Genomic DNA, 13,861 nt, shown 5'->3' on the forward strand with positions numbered 1-13,861 from the left:
AAAGGAAACTTACCAAGAAATATGAGTGAATAAATTATTTTGAAAGTTTCCTTGAGCATGAACTTAAACCTGAAAAGGATGACTTTGAGATATCTGGAAAGACGGTTACTTGTATGAATGATATTTATTCCTCTTCAGTGGAAAAATCTCTAAATAGAAAGATTGCGATAAAATGCACAACAACGATAGAGTACAAACATATGAGATATTCATGATGCTCATATGGTCCACAAAGACCAGGAAGGAAATTAAGGCTCCAATCCCTACACGGAAGCCCTTCCGGCCCTCCTCTTTGGAGATCTCTCTGGGTTGGGGCAGGAATAAGTCAGGAAAGGTTTGGCCCATCTGTGAATCCATGGGATGCAAGGTCAGCCACAGTTCTTGGCTTTTGACTGCCACTACAGGAAATTAGAGTAAAAGCTTCAAGATTAATTTTGGTCATGATCTATTTTTTTTCTCCTTAGGGGATATTATGTCAAAATCTAGAGTCGTTTTGTGCGTGTGTGTATAAACATTTTCTACCCTGGTAATTTAATTTTGTGCCGAGTTCTTTGGTGACTCAGAAACTTTGTGACACTATAGCTGGAGTGATTTTATTGTATTTTCAGCCGTGTCCTCCAAGTCTCCCAGTATATTCAATTATCTTTGATGAACAGGATCTGATCAGTGTTTTAGGTGATGTGTTGTCTGGGGCAATCTGAGGAGAGGGTCCCCAAGGCCCAGGACTGAGTTTCGCCCAGAAGCCATAGTAGCACACTTACCCTCCCAGTGACCCTGCACAAATCAGTCTTATTCAGTTTATGTTAATTCTTTGGAGAAAAAATAGAAACTCTTTCATGGCAGGGCAGTATGTTTGGGGCAGCTTTGCAAATATGCACCTAAAATTACCACCACCTGCCATTTTTTTAAATCAATTTCTTTTTTAAGCAACTGGATGTTTTTCTCGTAGAGGAGCTGCGGGCAGGAAGGTTAATGCATTGCACATTCTTCTCATCACCTGGCTTAAACTTGTTTTTGCTCTGGGTAAGCAGTAATTGCTATTTAAGTACATCTCAGGAGAACTGTGTCCCACCTGAAACAGCCCGCCTGCCTCCCTGTGTGATCTCTGCGGAGGAAATAATAGGCAAGGGAAGCACAGCTGACCTGCTCACGGGGTGGCCTTCTTACAACCTGCTTCTTACGTACTGGCTCTTCCACGTACACTTCTCGTAATAATGGAATATTGTTTCATGTACTCTTTACCCTCGCAGTTTAGTTTGTACCATGTTCTGACATTTAAGTCATTAAATAATCTTTTTTTTCTATTCTCATTTCTGGGTTATCTGAGGGTGTCTCCATCAGCCACTCAAGAAAACTGCCTTCCCCAGGCCTCTGTTAGAATGGGAAATTGTCTAGCCCTTGCTACTCAAAATGTGGTCCGGGGACCAACCAGGGCATTACTGGGAGCTAGTTAAGACTGCGGAATCTCAGGCCCAGTCCAGACCCACTGGATTCGAATCTGTGTTTTAATAAGACCCCCAGATGATTTGTGTGCACATAAAATTTGAGAATACTGGTTCAAGAGACAACCAAGTTTATCATCAGTCTTTAGCTCCACCTGTCTCCGTGCTGCTACATTCTGGGTATTCTTTAGGCTAATACTTGTGTTGTTCACATTTACTGAATGAATAAAAGGGCTTTCAGAAGTCGTTTCTTTTTCTTGTCATGTGCTGCCCAGCTGCAGTAAAGGAAAAAGCATATTTGGGAGTTGAAAGCAGAAAGCCAGCATCTGGTTTGGAAGATCTGCTAAATCTAAAATATTTCTGTTCTGAAAGTCTTTCTGATGTTTATAAGGGAGAGAAAAAATGCCCTCCAAAATCATTTTCCATGAAGAAATAATAAAGATTCATATCACATGAAGTTATAAACTTATAAAACGAAGATAAAACAAATTTCTGAGGCCCAAAACTTTTGGTGAAGGTTCTGTCTTCATTGCATAAGACACACTGCCCTGGATGCCAGAATAAGGATTGACTACGAACAATTTGTCCTCTGAACGGGACATTCCACACATTTATATTTTTATTGCCCTAAGCACAGACCAGAATTGTATTCACTTATTCAACATGTTTTTACTAAACATCACAGGGGACCAAGCTTTATTCTCCCCTCCCACAGCCCACCTTGTGTACAAGAGCCCTTTAAAAATTGTACACACACACACACACACACTGAGGCCTCTTATCTTACTCAAATCCCATTGTTGCAGAGGAAATCCTGAAGGTAAATCATACCTACCTTCAAACACATAAAGAGCACAAGGTTTAGCACTTTCTTTGTACCTGCAAGTGGCCTACTAATTTTCTGGCTAGGATGTCAGTGATCTGATCCCAGAAAAGGGACCTGGTGTCATTGTGCACATGTTGCCCCTAAGGACCCACCTCCTCCGTGAAGGACCACCTTCTCTCCTGCAGTAGGCCTCTCTCTCCTCCGCTGACGGAGTTCTGACTTCGGTACCTTCAGTAAGATGTCCTCCTTCAGGCTCTAGGCTGCAGAAACCCACTTGTGTCCCAAGACACCCTTCGACTGGAAAGCATTTAAACTGGGACAGCTTTTACATCTGGGAACAGCTTGGCCACCCAAAGCAGCCGGCATTCTTGGAAGGGCGTAGTCAAATCCAAAAACAGAGTCTTACCAAAGATCACTGTCATGATTGCAAATACATCCTAATTTCTTGCTCATAACCACTGGTGCAAGCTGCCAAAAAGTGCTTCTCACACCAGGGACTCCGCATCCTCCTGCAGCCGGCCACAGCACCGCGCACACACACACTTCCTTCCCCAGCCCACCAAGTAAAGCCTATTTTATCTTCTTCCTAAGAAACTAATAGGGCAAGAAAACTGGCATCAATAATCAATTTCTCTTCAAGGATCCATTACTTGTCATTTTTGAATGTTTGGCTCCCAATCCCTTTACTGCAACAGTGAAATAAAACCCCATCTAAGACGTCTGAAAGCCTCTCTTCATTTGAATAAAAATGTTTCTACTCAATTAAGCACATTGAAATAATCAAGGGCCGAAGAAGAGAAACCCCCTGATCAGAGTTCACTTTCTTCTTTTCCTCCACCGTCTGCAGCTACGCAGTAGAGATTGGCATGAGTGAACTTAGGGTACGTTAATTCCCTCTGGTTTTGTCCTGAAGTTGGCTCAGATTTTTCAATGCTGAAATTTGCAGCCAATTTCCATTGGACTTTGTTTCTCATTAACTGGTATTTATATTTCAATGGGGAGATGTTTCAGCATTAACTTCCTGAGCTCACTCAAGCAGGAGCCAAAAGCTGAACAAAATCTTCCTCTTAAAAACATTTCCAATATATTTTAAAATTCTAGCTGTCTTATTTCCACTCAGTAAAATGGGTCCCCCAAAATATTTCATTTTGAGATGCAGATTCCAAGAGGGAAATGGAAGATGGAGATTCAGAACAGCCTGGAAGCTTGGATCACCCTCCATTGATGGTGTGCCTCTCCACGTCGTTGACATCTTAGGAATCTCTGCATGAGCAGCCCAGCGAGGCCAAGAAAGCCTGATCTCTTCGTGCATTTCCTGTAGAAAGAACTTGCAAACTAACAGGATTAAGTTTCTAGTTTAAGTGCATAATTCTGTATGGATGCTTCCTCGAGATAATGACTGTTAATGGTTCATCGGTATCGTTTATTGTGTATGTTTATAGTTTATTTTAAGTGAATAAATGCTCTTTCAAATGATTTGAAGTTGTATAATATTATTTGCGACTGGGGGACAGTTACATTTATTCCTTGCTGGTAATCCTATCTTCAACATCACCAAAAGAAAATTTCCATTCTCATCTTGGTAACATTGATATACTTTGTTAAAGCAAACTGTTTTTTCTCTCTAGGGCAACACCGTTTGTTTATTTGTATGTTTGTTTTCTTGTGGGAGAGTGGTTGTAATGGAGGTTTGGATGACTTTCCAGAAACCCCAAGGGCCCACAATCAAGGTCAAAGCATATACTTGATCCTGTGTATCAGGAAGCCTTTTTTATTAACTCGGTTATTCAATATGCTAAAGAAAGTGCACAGCCAGAGGAACGTAGACTCAAATATAAAGCCAAAGAGCTTAGGAAGTGTTTACTTTACTCCTGATAATGAGGACCTGCAAGAGAGAAGAGAATAATCCCCCTAAAGTGCTTCACATTGGAGACGAGCCTCTGCCTTACACTGCCAATTACAGCGCCTGCACCTGCTCCTCCTTCTCATCCTTTCCCTATTTCTCTTTCCTGTGCTTAGACATCACCTTCTCAGAGGTCTTTAGCACCCGTTTCAGATTCTCCAGCATCACAACAACCAGCCACTAAGCCTTCCAGATCTCCCCATACACAATTCCAAACAATGCCATTCATTAAAACAAAGGGAGATTGTAAAAGAACTACCAGAAGATTCATTTTGCAAATAAGGACCAAAGTTCTTCTAATCCAGTAAACTGTTTCACTAGTAGAAATTTTCCACAGAAAATAAAATTTGCCAAATTTGCTAAAGAATGATTTAAAAGTTACTTCTTAATAATTTGCTTTAGTGTTTCAAAGAAAACCAAAAAGACAGGATGCACATTATTTTTAAGAAAACGTCTCCTGAATGAGGAAGACAAGCAGTCTTCTTGGAAGTCTTTATGAAATAACACTTGTTTTGTCAATGCTACGTTATTTTCAATTAGATATATATTCATTTATTTCAGAAATGCTTTTTTATTACATTAAAAACCTAATTAATCTGAAGAGTTAATAGGGCCATTGCAGCAGAATTTGGTAGTTTTCTGCTGGCTCATTTGTTTCCTATCGCTGGAGGAAGGGAAGCATGAATTACCATTTCCATCAATGGAGTAATATACCCAGAACTAGCATGAGCTGTGAGAATTTATACTCTTCATTCAAAAATGCTCCCATGGGGAAAAAAAAAAAAAAGCCAGGGAATTACCTTTCTCCTTACCTTTCGTTAATTGCAAAATAAACATATTTCCAAGAGTAAGGAGTTGCTGAGAGTCATTTTTATCTAGAGCTCTCCTAAAAGGTACCAGACCATCTGCCATCATTCCCCTGACCCAGTGTTCACATTGCCTGGAAGGCAAGTTGACAGAATACAACCTGCATCTCGGCAGCAGTCTCTCTGAATTGCCCTTGCAGGCTCCACTCCTTTTCTCCTTCTGTCTCCCGTCGTACGCTTTGATTTGAGCTACATCAAAGCATTATCTTCCTAGAGCTTATACAGGAAACTAGAGAAAAATTGCATCCTCCATAAAAGAACCCAAGTTTGCATTGAGCCACCTCCTGAAGGGACCACAAACATGCTAATGAATGGTGAGAGAGTCTGACATCAAGAAATTTGAAGACTTCTCCAAGCAGGAATGACGTGGAAGGAGCGCTCCAAAAGGACATCGAGCGCCAATGGAAAGCATTTGGTTCTGGGTCAGAGAAACCTGACACGTCTGCTGTGTATCTGCTGTCTGCTCTTGGGCAAGTTGCTTGACCTTCCGTTTCATCTGTAAAATGGTAATGGTAAAAGGGCAATCACAGTGCCTATGAGCATGGTTGACACAGAATTACAGACAATTGATATAAAGGGTCCTGCTTATAGTGAGAAACCCATAAATGGTGGCAATATTTTTATCTTTATTTCCCAAACACAGTGCCTTGCACAAAATTACAGTTAATAAGTATTTGTGGAAGTGATGGAGAGAGGGAGAGAGAGTGGGAGAGAGGGAGAAAGGAAGAGGGAAGAGAGAAATTTGAGGAAGATTCAAGTTTAATACTGACAGATATTTTCCTCTTTTTAATTAACAACTTTCCTGGTTATAATACACATTCATTGTAGACTTTTTTTGATTACCTCAGGCCATTAGCCAGCACCACAGATCCTGCGATTAGAGTCCTCTGGTTTTGACTGGGGCTTCGCTGCCTGGTACAGCATTTGTGTTCACCTTGCCTCTAAGGAGGCATCTGTCACCTCCTGGTCTCTGCTATTCTGGACCCCTCCCTCGTTCAGTGACACCAGGAAGCCCAGTACCATGGCAGGTTCTCCAGCCATCAACCCCAGCCTGCAAAGGACAGCCACTATCGAGCTTGTCTGTGACACAGGTGCCCCTCCCCAGCGCTTTATTCCTTGTGCTTTAGTGGAAGGGGTGTCCGCTGAATCCTCCAGGTGAACACAGCCAGCTGGTGGGCTCTCTGGTCTTGTGTGATGAATTCATTCTAGCAGGCCCACCTCTCTGAGCCTTTTGCCCTCAAATACAATGCCAGGATAGTTCTGGCATCTTCTCTTCATTAATGTTTTCCCCAAGCTTTAAAGAGTCATCCTAACAGCACATTGGGACTAGAGCCAACACAGGGAAGGTCCCTCCCCAGCCGGGTCGTCCTGAGACTAGACCCTCTTTATCCCGGTAGAACCAAGGAGGGGTTGTGCGAGAGTTTGAGGAAGGCAAGTATCATCACTTAGAGCATCCTCCTTGGGTGGGGCCTCAGCCTGGTCTCCAGGCAAGGGGAGGCTGATCTCCTCTAGCAAGGATGAGCGGGGCCCTTCTGCAGGGAACCTCAAATTAATCGTCCAAACTAATTGTCATCCATTAATTGTCCCCACTCCGGGTCTCTGTGTCCCACTCCTTCCCTATGAGGACCTTGCCCTAAGTATAGGAGACTGCTAGGGTGGTGGATTCAGCTTTTTAATAATTCAGCTGTTCTCCCGCGTAGGTGTGAGGCCTGGTGTGCAGCACAGCTGCCCTCCAGCTGCAGGAGAAGGGAGTCTCTTCAAATGCGGCTCTCAGGCCACACCCTGAGTGCTTCGATTGCACCTAACCAACTGACCTACAGGCCTGATGATTACCATTGCTCCCACCTCTCTCAAATGTCATAGATATTGTATAAAGCAGGATATACCTTCCCACAGGTTTCCCATCCCAGTTCATCACAGGGGAGTCAGTCATTGCAATGCTACAGCGTGCCTGATGGCTCTCAGAGCCAACGTTACTGCTTAAGGCATTCTGGCTGAGCTTGTCAGAAGGCAGCTATGCTGGAGTTTATGCATTTGCCCCCTTAGATCCACTCTCCACCCTTCTTCAACCTGCTTCCCAGGAAGCCAACATTTATGGCCTGAATCAATGCACTCTCTCACTCTCTGCTCTCCCACTTGATTCGTCAGAGGATCAGGGCGTGGGAGGAGAGAGAGCAAGGCCAGGTATTTGCTCCCCACTTCCCTCCCCGTAATGGTAATGGCTGCATCCTCCTGCGAAAGGCTGCAGCTCCTGTCAGGCATCCCTCTCCTGCAGTTCCCTTTGGGGTCTGATAGCCACTTCCTCCTCTTGTTCCTTTGGCCTAGGGTTGCCCCTTGCTTCTAAACAAGGGTTTAGAAGTGTTTTCCTACCCCCTGTTGGTTTCCTTAACTCTGTCCACACATTTATAAATAGTCTCTTCTTTAACTTCCCTCAGTATCCCCCTGCAGTGTCTTTTGTTTCCTGCCAGGACCCATTCTTTCTTATGCTGTGGTCCTCTTTTCTCAAATTCTGGCAAGCCTTAACAGCCTCTGCTTTTTTTCTCTGAGTTTGTTTAAGAAGCAGCCCCTTCTCTTAGAAATGCTGATGGAAGTTCTGAAGGACGGGTTGAAAACATTTGAGCGGTGTTTTATTATCCCTAATCAAGACCCCCCACCCCCCCCACACCCGTCCCAGCAGAGACCCCAGGCACTCAACTCCTTCTTCTGTTAGAGTCCTTCTTGCCTACCAACAGATCTGCACTAAAGGTTGGGGTGGATTTGGCCCATGTTCTTTGTTCCCAGATGTCCATGTCAGCATCCCAGCTCCTGCCCATCGATGCCAACATTTGCTTTACTCTTTTCATGGGGACGCGTCGATTCCTCATTCAGGGAGGACTCGTGCCTCCCCGCTGTGAGATGCCAGGGGTATGAATGCAGACTGAGCCACTTTGGCCTCACAATACCCAGTCACCTGTCTGTGTCCCTTACTAAACATGACATCCTAAATTATCACGTAAGTGAGAACAACCTCGTAGTTGATTTTAAGTGTACTTATTACTGTTATTCCAAGTGTATTAAAGACTAAAAAAACATTTTGGAAAGTTTTCATGAATTCAAAAGACATGGGACATGCTTTATTGACATTAATATGGAGTTCCTGGCATATTGTGAAAAAGGAACAAGGTTAATTTCAACTCCAAAAATGTCAGAATTAAAGACACTTGCATAACATTAGAGTTTAAAAAAAAAAGTCACAGCAAATCAGCTGCTGTAAGATTTTAGCAAGAACAGGAGCTGGACAGTCACAGACTTTTCCCTCAAAGCCAGCAGTGCAGTTTTACTCCTATAAACACGTAAAATTTCTGAATTTAAAAATTTACAATTTAAATTTTAAAATAAGCCTAATGGGAAAGAATAATTATGATTGGTCATTTGGGGCACAGCTTTGGGAGAGCAGCACATGAGTCTAAATACATGAGCTTGGTTTCACAAGTTTTTAAGCCTAAATGACAGCCCTAGCTATATATTTTTGCTGAGTTTTTTTAATCACAAGGGACCTCTTTATTAAGGACCTTAAAGGGACTTTGGGAATTTTGCTTGGGAAAAGAATCACCCAAATCCAGATGCCTTTCAGTTTGAGCCACGATTGCCCTCCCTTTCTCTAGTCTGAGCGGTCTCTGTTTCTTGTGTCAAGAATTGCTCAGTTAAAAGAAGGGAGTATTTTCTCTAAGGAAGCTTGCAGTTGGATTTTCTTTGTGGTCAAGAGGCCTAAAGCATTGGTTTTCTTCACTTATGGGCCTTTAATCATAAATCCAGTGGGAGACCCATTGTTAAATAGGACACAAGAATTTAAAGACTTTGTAGCCCCGTTTCCTAATTACACCTAATGCATTTGTACCATTGCCATATTATAAATCCAAATTGGAGGAGGATTATGATATACAAATTATGTGCTGAGATTCAAAGTAACGAAAAATTAATTTGCAGGTGTGTGAAACAGAGACTTTATTTCAGCGCAGGCACAAACATTGTTTTGCATTTTTAGCGTAAGTATGCTGCCTCTGGGCCTTGGGCCTGAGCAGGACCTATGGGGCACAGGGAAGCTCCTCCACAGGCGTGGCCAGAATTACACGGTCCTTGAATCATGGGCTGTAGCTGCTGTGCTGCCCGTGCAGGTGGGTCCGCGAGACTCATGGCCACCAGCTGTGTTCGCGCCGGCTTCAGATGGTCTCGCACTCCGTGGTGGCGGTGGAGCAGGCCCCGCAGTCACAGCGGACAGCCACAGGGTAGGTGTAGAAAGGGTCGACTCCCGGGGCGCAGTTGGGCAGCCTGACTGTCACCTGTTTGGTCTCATTGTAGGTACAGACTCGATGATGGGCTTCGATGTAGGGAGGTTCCAGAATGGGCTTCTGTCCCCACAGGTAGAAAACAGGGAACCCGTTAGAACATATCATCCTGTTGCATTTTCTTGGTACCATTTATCACTATCAGAAATTAGCCTGTTATTCACTTGTTTCCTTGTTAATCTGTGTCCTCCCAGGAAAAAGCAAATTCCTGAAAGCAGGATGCTGATTGTGGTCACTACCATCTCCTGAGCTCCCAGAAGAACCCCCGGCACACAGCAAGTGCTCAATAAACATTTAGCAAAGGAATCATCTTGATCATTGAGAAGCCTTCAAACTGGTCTCCTCTCTCTACCGTCACCCACAACAGTCTATTTACAACACGGCAGCCCCAAGTGATCCTTCTAAAATTTGAGTCCCATCCTAGCTCCCCTCTGCTCAAAGCCCCATTGATTTCCCATCTCCCTCAGAGTCAAAGTCAAAGACCTTACCATCACCCTCACACCCCACACCCTCTTCCCTGCACCTTCACCTTCTGATACGTCTCCCACATGCCCCTCTGGCTGGCTTCCTCGCTCTGCTCCAGCCCCAGGGGGCTCCTGATTGTTCCTCAAACCCACCAAGAACAGTCCCACTCCAGGGTCTTTGTCCTTGCCATTCCCACAGCCCAGAACGCTCTTCTCCTTTGTGATTCACTCCTTCCGCAACCTCAGGTTTTTGTTCAAGTGTCGCCCTCCCAGGGCAGCCTTTCCTGACCATCCTATCTGAAACTGCAACATCCCGCCCCACACCCTGCAACTTCCTCTCCTCTTCCTGCTTCATTTTTCTCCATAGCACCTGTCAGTACCATGTGACATATATGTTTTACTTACTTGTGTTGTATTTCTCCCACTCTAGAGAGTAAGCTCCATTAGGACAGGGATTTTTGCCCATTTTACTCACTGCCGTGCCTCTACTACCTAGAATAGCACCTGCCACCCAGAAGGTTCCCAATAACTATTTGTTGAATCATTGAAAGAAAACAGAGGGAGCAGGCTCCCGAGTGCCCAGTGCACTGTTCCGAGGATTGAAGGAGTCGTTCCTTCCTGCACCTTTCACAAATCGTGAATTCAAAGATAATTTTGATAAACAGAACATATAGATCACAAAGTCAGCACAAAGCAGTAGTTAAAAGCCCAAACCCTGCAGTCAGGGCTATTGAGCCTGAGTCCCTCTTCTGCCACTTACTGGAGACCTTGGAAAATCCACTTAACTTCTTGAAGCCTCAGTTTCCTCATCTGTACAACAAAGTGTCTAGCTCACAGCATTGTTGCGGAGAGGAGGTAAAATGATACATGTCATGCAGAACAGTGAGCACCAAGTAAGTGTACAGTAAATATAATCTACTGTTCTTATCAAAGCAATTAGAAGAGTAAAGAAGTAATAATAAAAATAACAATTTACAAGCTTTCAAAGGACAGTGACTTCTCTTGTCCTAGGCAAATAAAATGTGTTTAATGGAGGCCCAGGGTGAAGTTCTGCATGAATGTCATGAAAATGATGGCTTTGCCTTTGACAAGGACCATGTAGAAGTGCTGAATGGAACATCACCAGCTTCCTCCTGCTCCTCAGGTAGCATTTCACCCTTCCTCAGTTTGCTTCATGCCCTCTTACCCTCAGTAATCTGGAATCCCAGGCAGCGTTGCCAGATAAAACACAGGGAACCCACCCTGTAATATTTGAATTTCAAAGAAATGACAATTTTTTTTAGTATAAATGCATCACAAATATTGCATGGGACATATTTATAAAAAGAAAATGTTGTTTATCTGACATTCAAATTTAGCTGGCATCATGGTTTTGTTTGGTTTGGTTTGGTTTTTTGCTTATTCTAGCAACCCTAAACTTACCAGGTCATGAGCAAAGGCCATTTTCAGCAATAGTTCCACTTTCAAAGTAAATCCAGCCACTTTGTCGTCATGAACATCCTTATTTTCAGACATGCTCCCCAGTTCAGGTACCAAAAGTAAGTGCTTTCTATCTCGGAAACTTTCAGATTGCTGGGGAAATAAATCTCATTCTTTCGTTTATTTTCTATAAGTAACCTTCCTTTTCATAGAGCAGTGAAGGCATAAATAAAAGCTGGTGAACACTAAGGAGAATCTCGTTTTCTGATGATTTTGGTGCTTCTGTTTCTCCAGTAAGAACACAGTCCCTGACTTCTGTCAGTGACCATGATCCAATTAAAGGTTTCATCAATTTATAAGGAAAAGAGAAGAGAGCTGAAATGAAGGACATGGCAGTTTGAGATAGATTTGGGCCCAGAAAGACCTCCAAGAAGCCCAGAATTTAACTTCGAGCAGGGGGAGGCACCACCAGGCTGAGCCTTTAATACAAGAAGGTGCCAAAGTTCCCTGAGTACTTGATGTCAAGTCACAGCCACGGTATCCTTAGCAAGTGGATTTTCATTTGGCTATTAAGTCTCAAGCACCTGAATGATGCAAAAGTAAAGTTAATTGGGTGAAGTAGTTTCATTTAATCTGGAGGTTTCATTGCCATAACCCAATTTCATTCATGGGCCATAATTTTGTCTAAGGGATAGCAGCTTGCTCTCTGAGTCCCCGAATAGAAGGACATTTTTCTTAATGGCACTGTCCTCTCCGGCTGCCCATGGGCTTCTAAGTTGATGTTGATTAGGCTAGAGGATGTCCGATTCCAGGTAGAGGTCAATACTATGTACTTATTGAATGCCTTGTTCATATACGAGACTTTGACAAGAGCTGTGAAAAGTGCAACAATGAACCTCCGTCCTCAAAAACCTTAAAACCTAGTGTTGTGTGTGTGTGTGGGGGGGGGGGGGGGGGAGTAAGAAAGACAAGCCCTAGACTAGAGTCATGGGCTGACCAGGCAGGCAGAAAAACCCTGGGGAAGGAGTTGGCACAGGAGACAGGCATCAAAGAATAAATTGAATAATGACAGATGGAAATGAGAAAAGATATGAGAAATGGACCAAAGTGAGGTGTCATGAGGGGTGTTTAAGAAAACTTTTAAAAATCAGTCTGACAAGGCCAGAGCTTGGACTATGTATAGCCTCTGGGAAAACAGGCAGACGTCGTATTGCTGAGGACCTTGACAGCTGGTTGTTGAATTTGCAGTACTGGGTGCTCAGTAGTGGTTTTTGAGCTGGGATAACAAGATCAGAGTTGGTACTTCATTAGCAACCAACTCGGGCCTCAGTGAGAAGAATCAACAGTCACTATGTGGTGTGATTTGATGGGGTGCTGAATGACCGTCTTTCTCCCCACCCCTCTAACATCTCCCCGCCTCAGCCCAACAGGGTTCTAACTCTGTTTGAGAATTTTATCCCCATTTTAAATGCACTGTCTCTGACATGGCTGGATATAATTGAATATAAAGGGACTTAATAAATCTGTCCATTATAATCCCTGAGGGCTCGAGGAATTGTGGTGGGGAGTGTGGGAAGAGCAGGGCTGTGGGTGAGGCACTGGAGGAGGGGCTGAGGATGCCCCCTCACCTGCTATTTAGCTTAGAGTCTCTCTCCTGGTCCCTGGCCAGCTTCATCACAGGTGGAGGAATACAGGGAAGACTTTTGGTCACAGGCTCGAACCAAGAATTTATTCCCAACTTTCCAATGACTCCCTACATGACTTTGCAGTCATTCACCCCTTGAATTCCTCCATGTCATCTGCAAAATGGGTAGAATAATAGCACATCTTGACGTTCCAGAGATCATTCCCAAATACACAGGCACCATGTAAATCAAATGATTAATTTTATAAATGCTTGGTTAGAGTGGCAAGATCATATCTCTTTCAGATTATTTTTGAAGGATGCCAAATAATCATTATTAAAAGAAAAAAAGATCCACAGGAAAGGGCGGATGCCCCAGCTCTACTTCATTTCATTAAAAAAGTGAACACTCAGGAAACCAACACACGTGGCTGGCCCTAAAGGCGTTGCCCTATGGGCCTATCTTGGGACTCACCTCCCAGGTCTCACAGCGGCCCCAGCAGGCATCTGTGGTGATCCGAAGGCCCCTGCAGCCCGGCTTCTTGGCAAGGAAGGTAAACTCTCTCACAGCACAGCCCACAAAGGTGCGCAGGTCCCCACTGTAGGTGCCGAGGACACAGCCACAACCAGCCAAGAGGAGCAGGGCCATGGGGCCAAGGAAAAGGTATGCCAGCTTCATGCTGTTTCTCTGCAGAAGGAAGGGAAAGAGAGTTTATCAACAGATACAGCTGCCTGCCATGGGGCAGCCCACAATGTATTGTTCACTATCAAAGTGACCTTGCTCTTAGCATTTCAGGAGAAATGAGCCAAGAAATTGTAAATGCCCACAACTCCAACACAGTGCTCAAAATCTCTCTAAGTGGCTCCAGTATGGATTCCATGGACCCATTGTTCTCCTTAGACACCCAACCCTTCAAGGGCATTCTCAGACTCTTCCTTACCGTGACCCAACTGCTAGACTTGACTTGTGTGTTAAAGAAGTTTGTTCCAAT

The 13,861-nt window shown here is 43.9% G+C and overlaps 1 protein-coding gene across 1 annotated transcript; it reads right to left on the minus strand.

Moving 5' to 3' along the window:
- Positions 1-9,120: 9,120 nt before the first annotated feature.
- Positions 9,121-13,548, minus strand: GPHB5 (glycoprotein hormone subunit beta 5). Its single transcript, XM_014853730.3, has 2 exons — positions 13,345-13,548; positions 9,121-9,425 (listed from the first exon to the last, which is right to left on the minus strand). Exons 1-2 carry the CDS (start codon positions 13,546-13,548, stop codon positions 9,237-9,239), a joined length of 393 nt encoding a protein of 130 aa, XP_014709216.1. The 3' UTR covers positions 9,121-9,236.
- Between the last annotated feature and the right edge of the window lie 313 nt (positions 13,549-13,861).

Source organism: Equus asinus, chromosome 7 (genome assembly GCF_041296235.1).
Source record: "Equus asinus isolate D_3611 breed Donkey chromosome 7, EquAss-T2T_v2, whole genome shotgun sequence".
Lineage (NCBI taxonomy): Eukaryota > Metazoa > Chordata > Mammalia > Perissodactyla > Equidae > Equus > Equus asinus.

What these genes read in the sequence shown, in the direction of transcription:
- GPHB5 (XM_014853730.3), bottom strand. Translation starts at nt 13,548, where the DNA reads ATGAAGCTGGCATACCTTTTCCTTGGCCCCATGGCCCTGCTCCTCTTG. An exon ending in GCCGCTGTGAGACCTGGGAG is followed by an intron (nt 9,426 to 13,344) that starts GTGAGTCCCAAG and finishes CTGTGGGGACAG; the next exon opens with AAGCCCATTCTGGAACCTCC.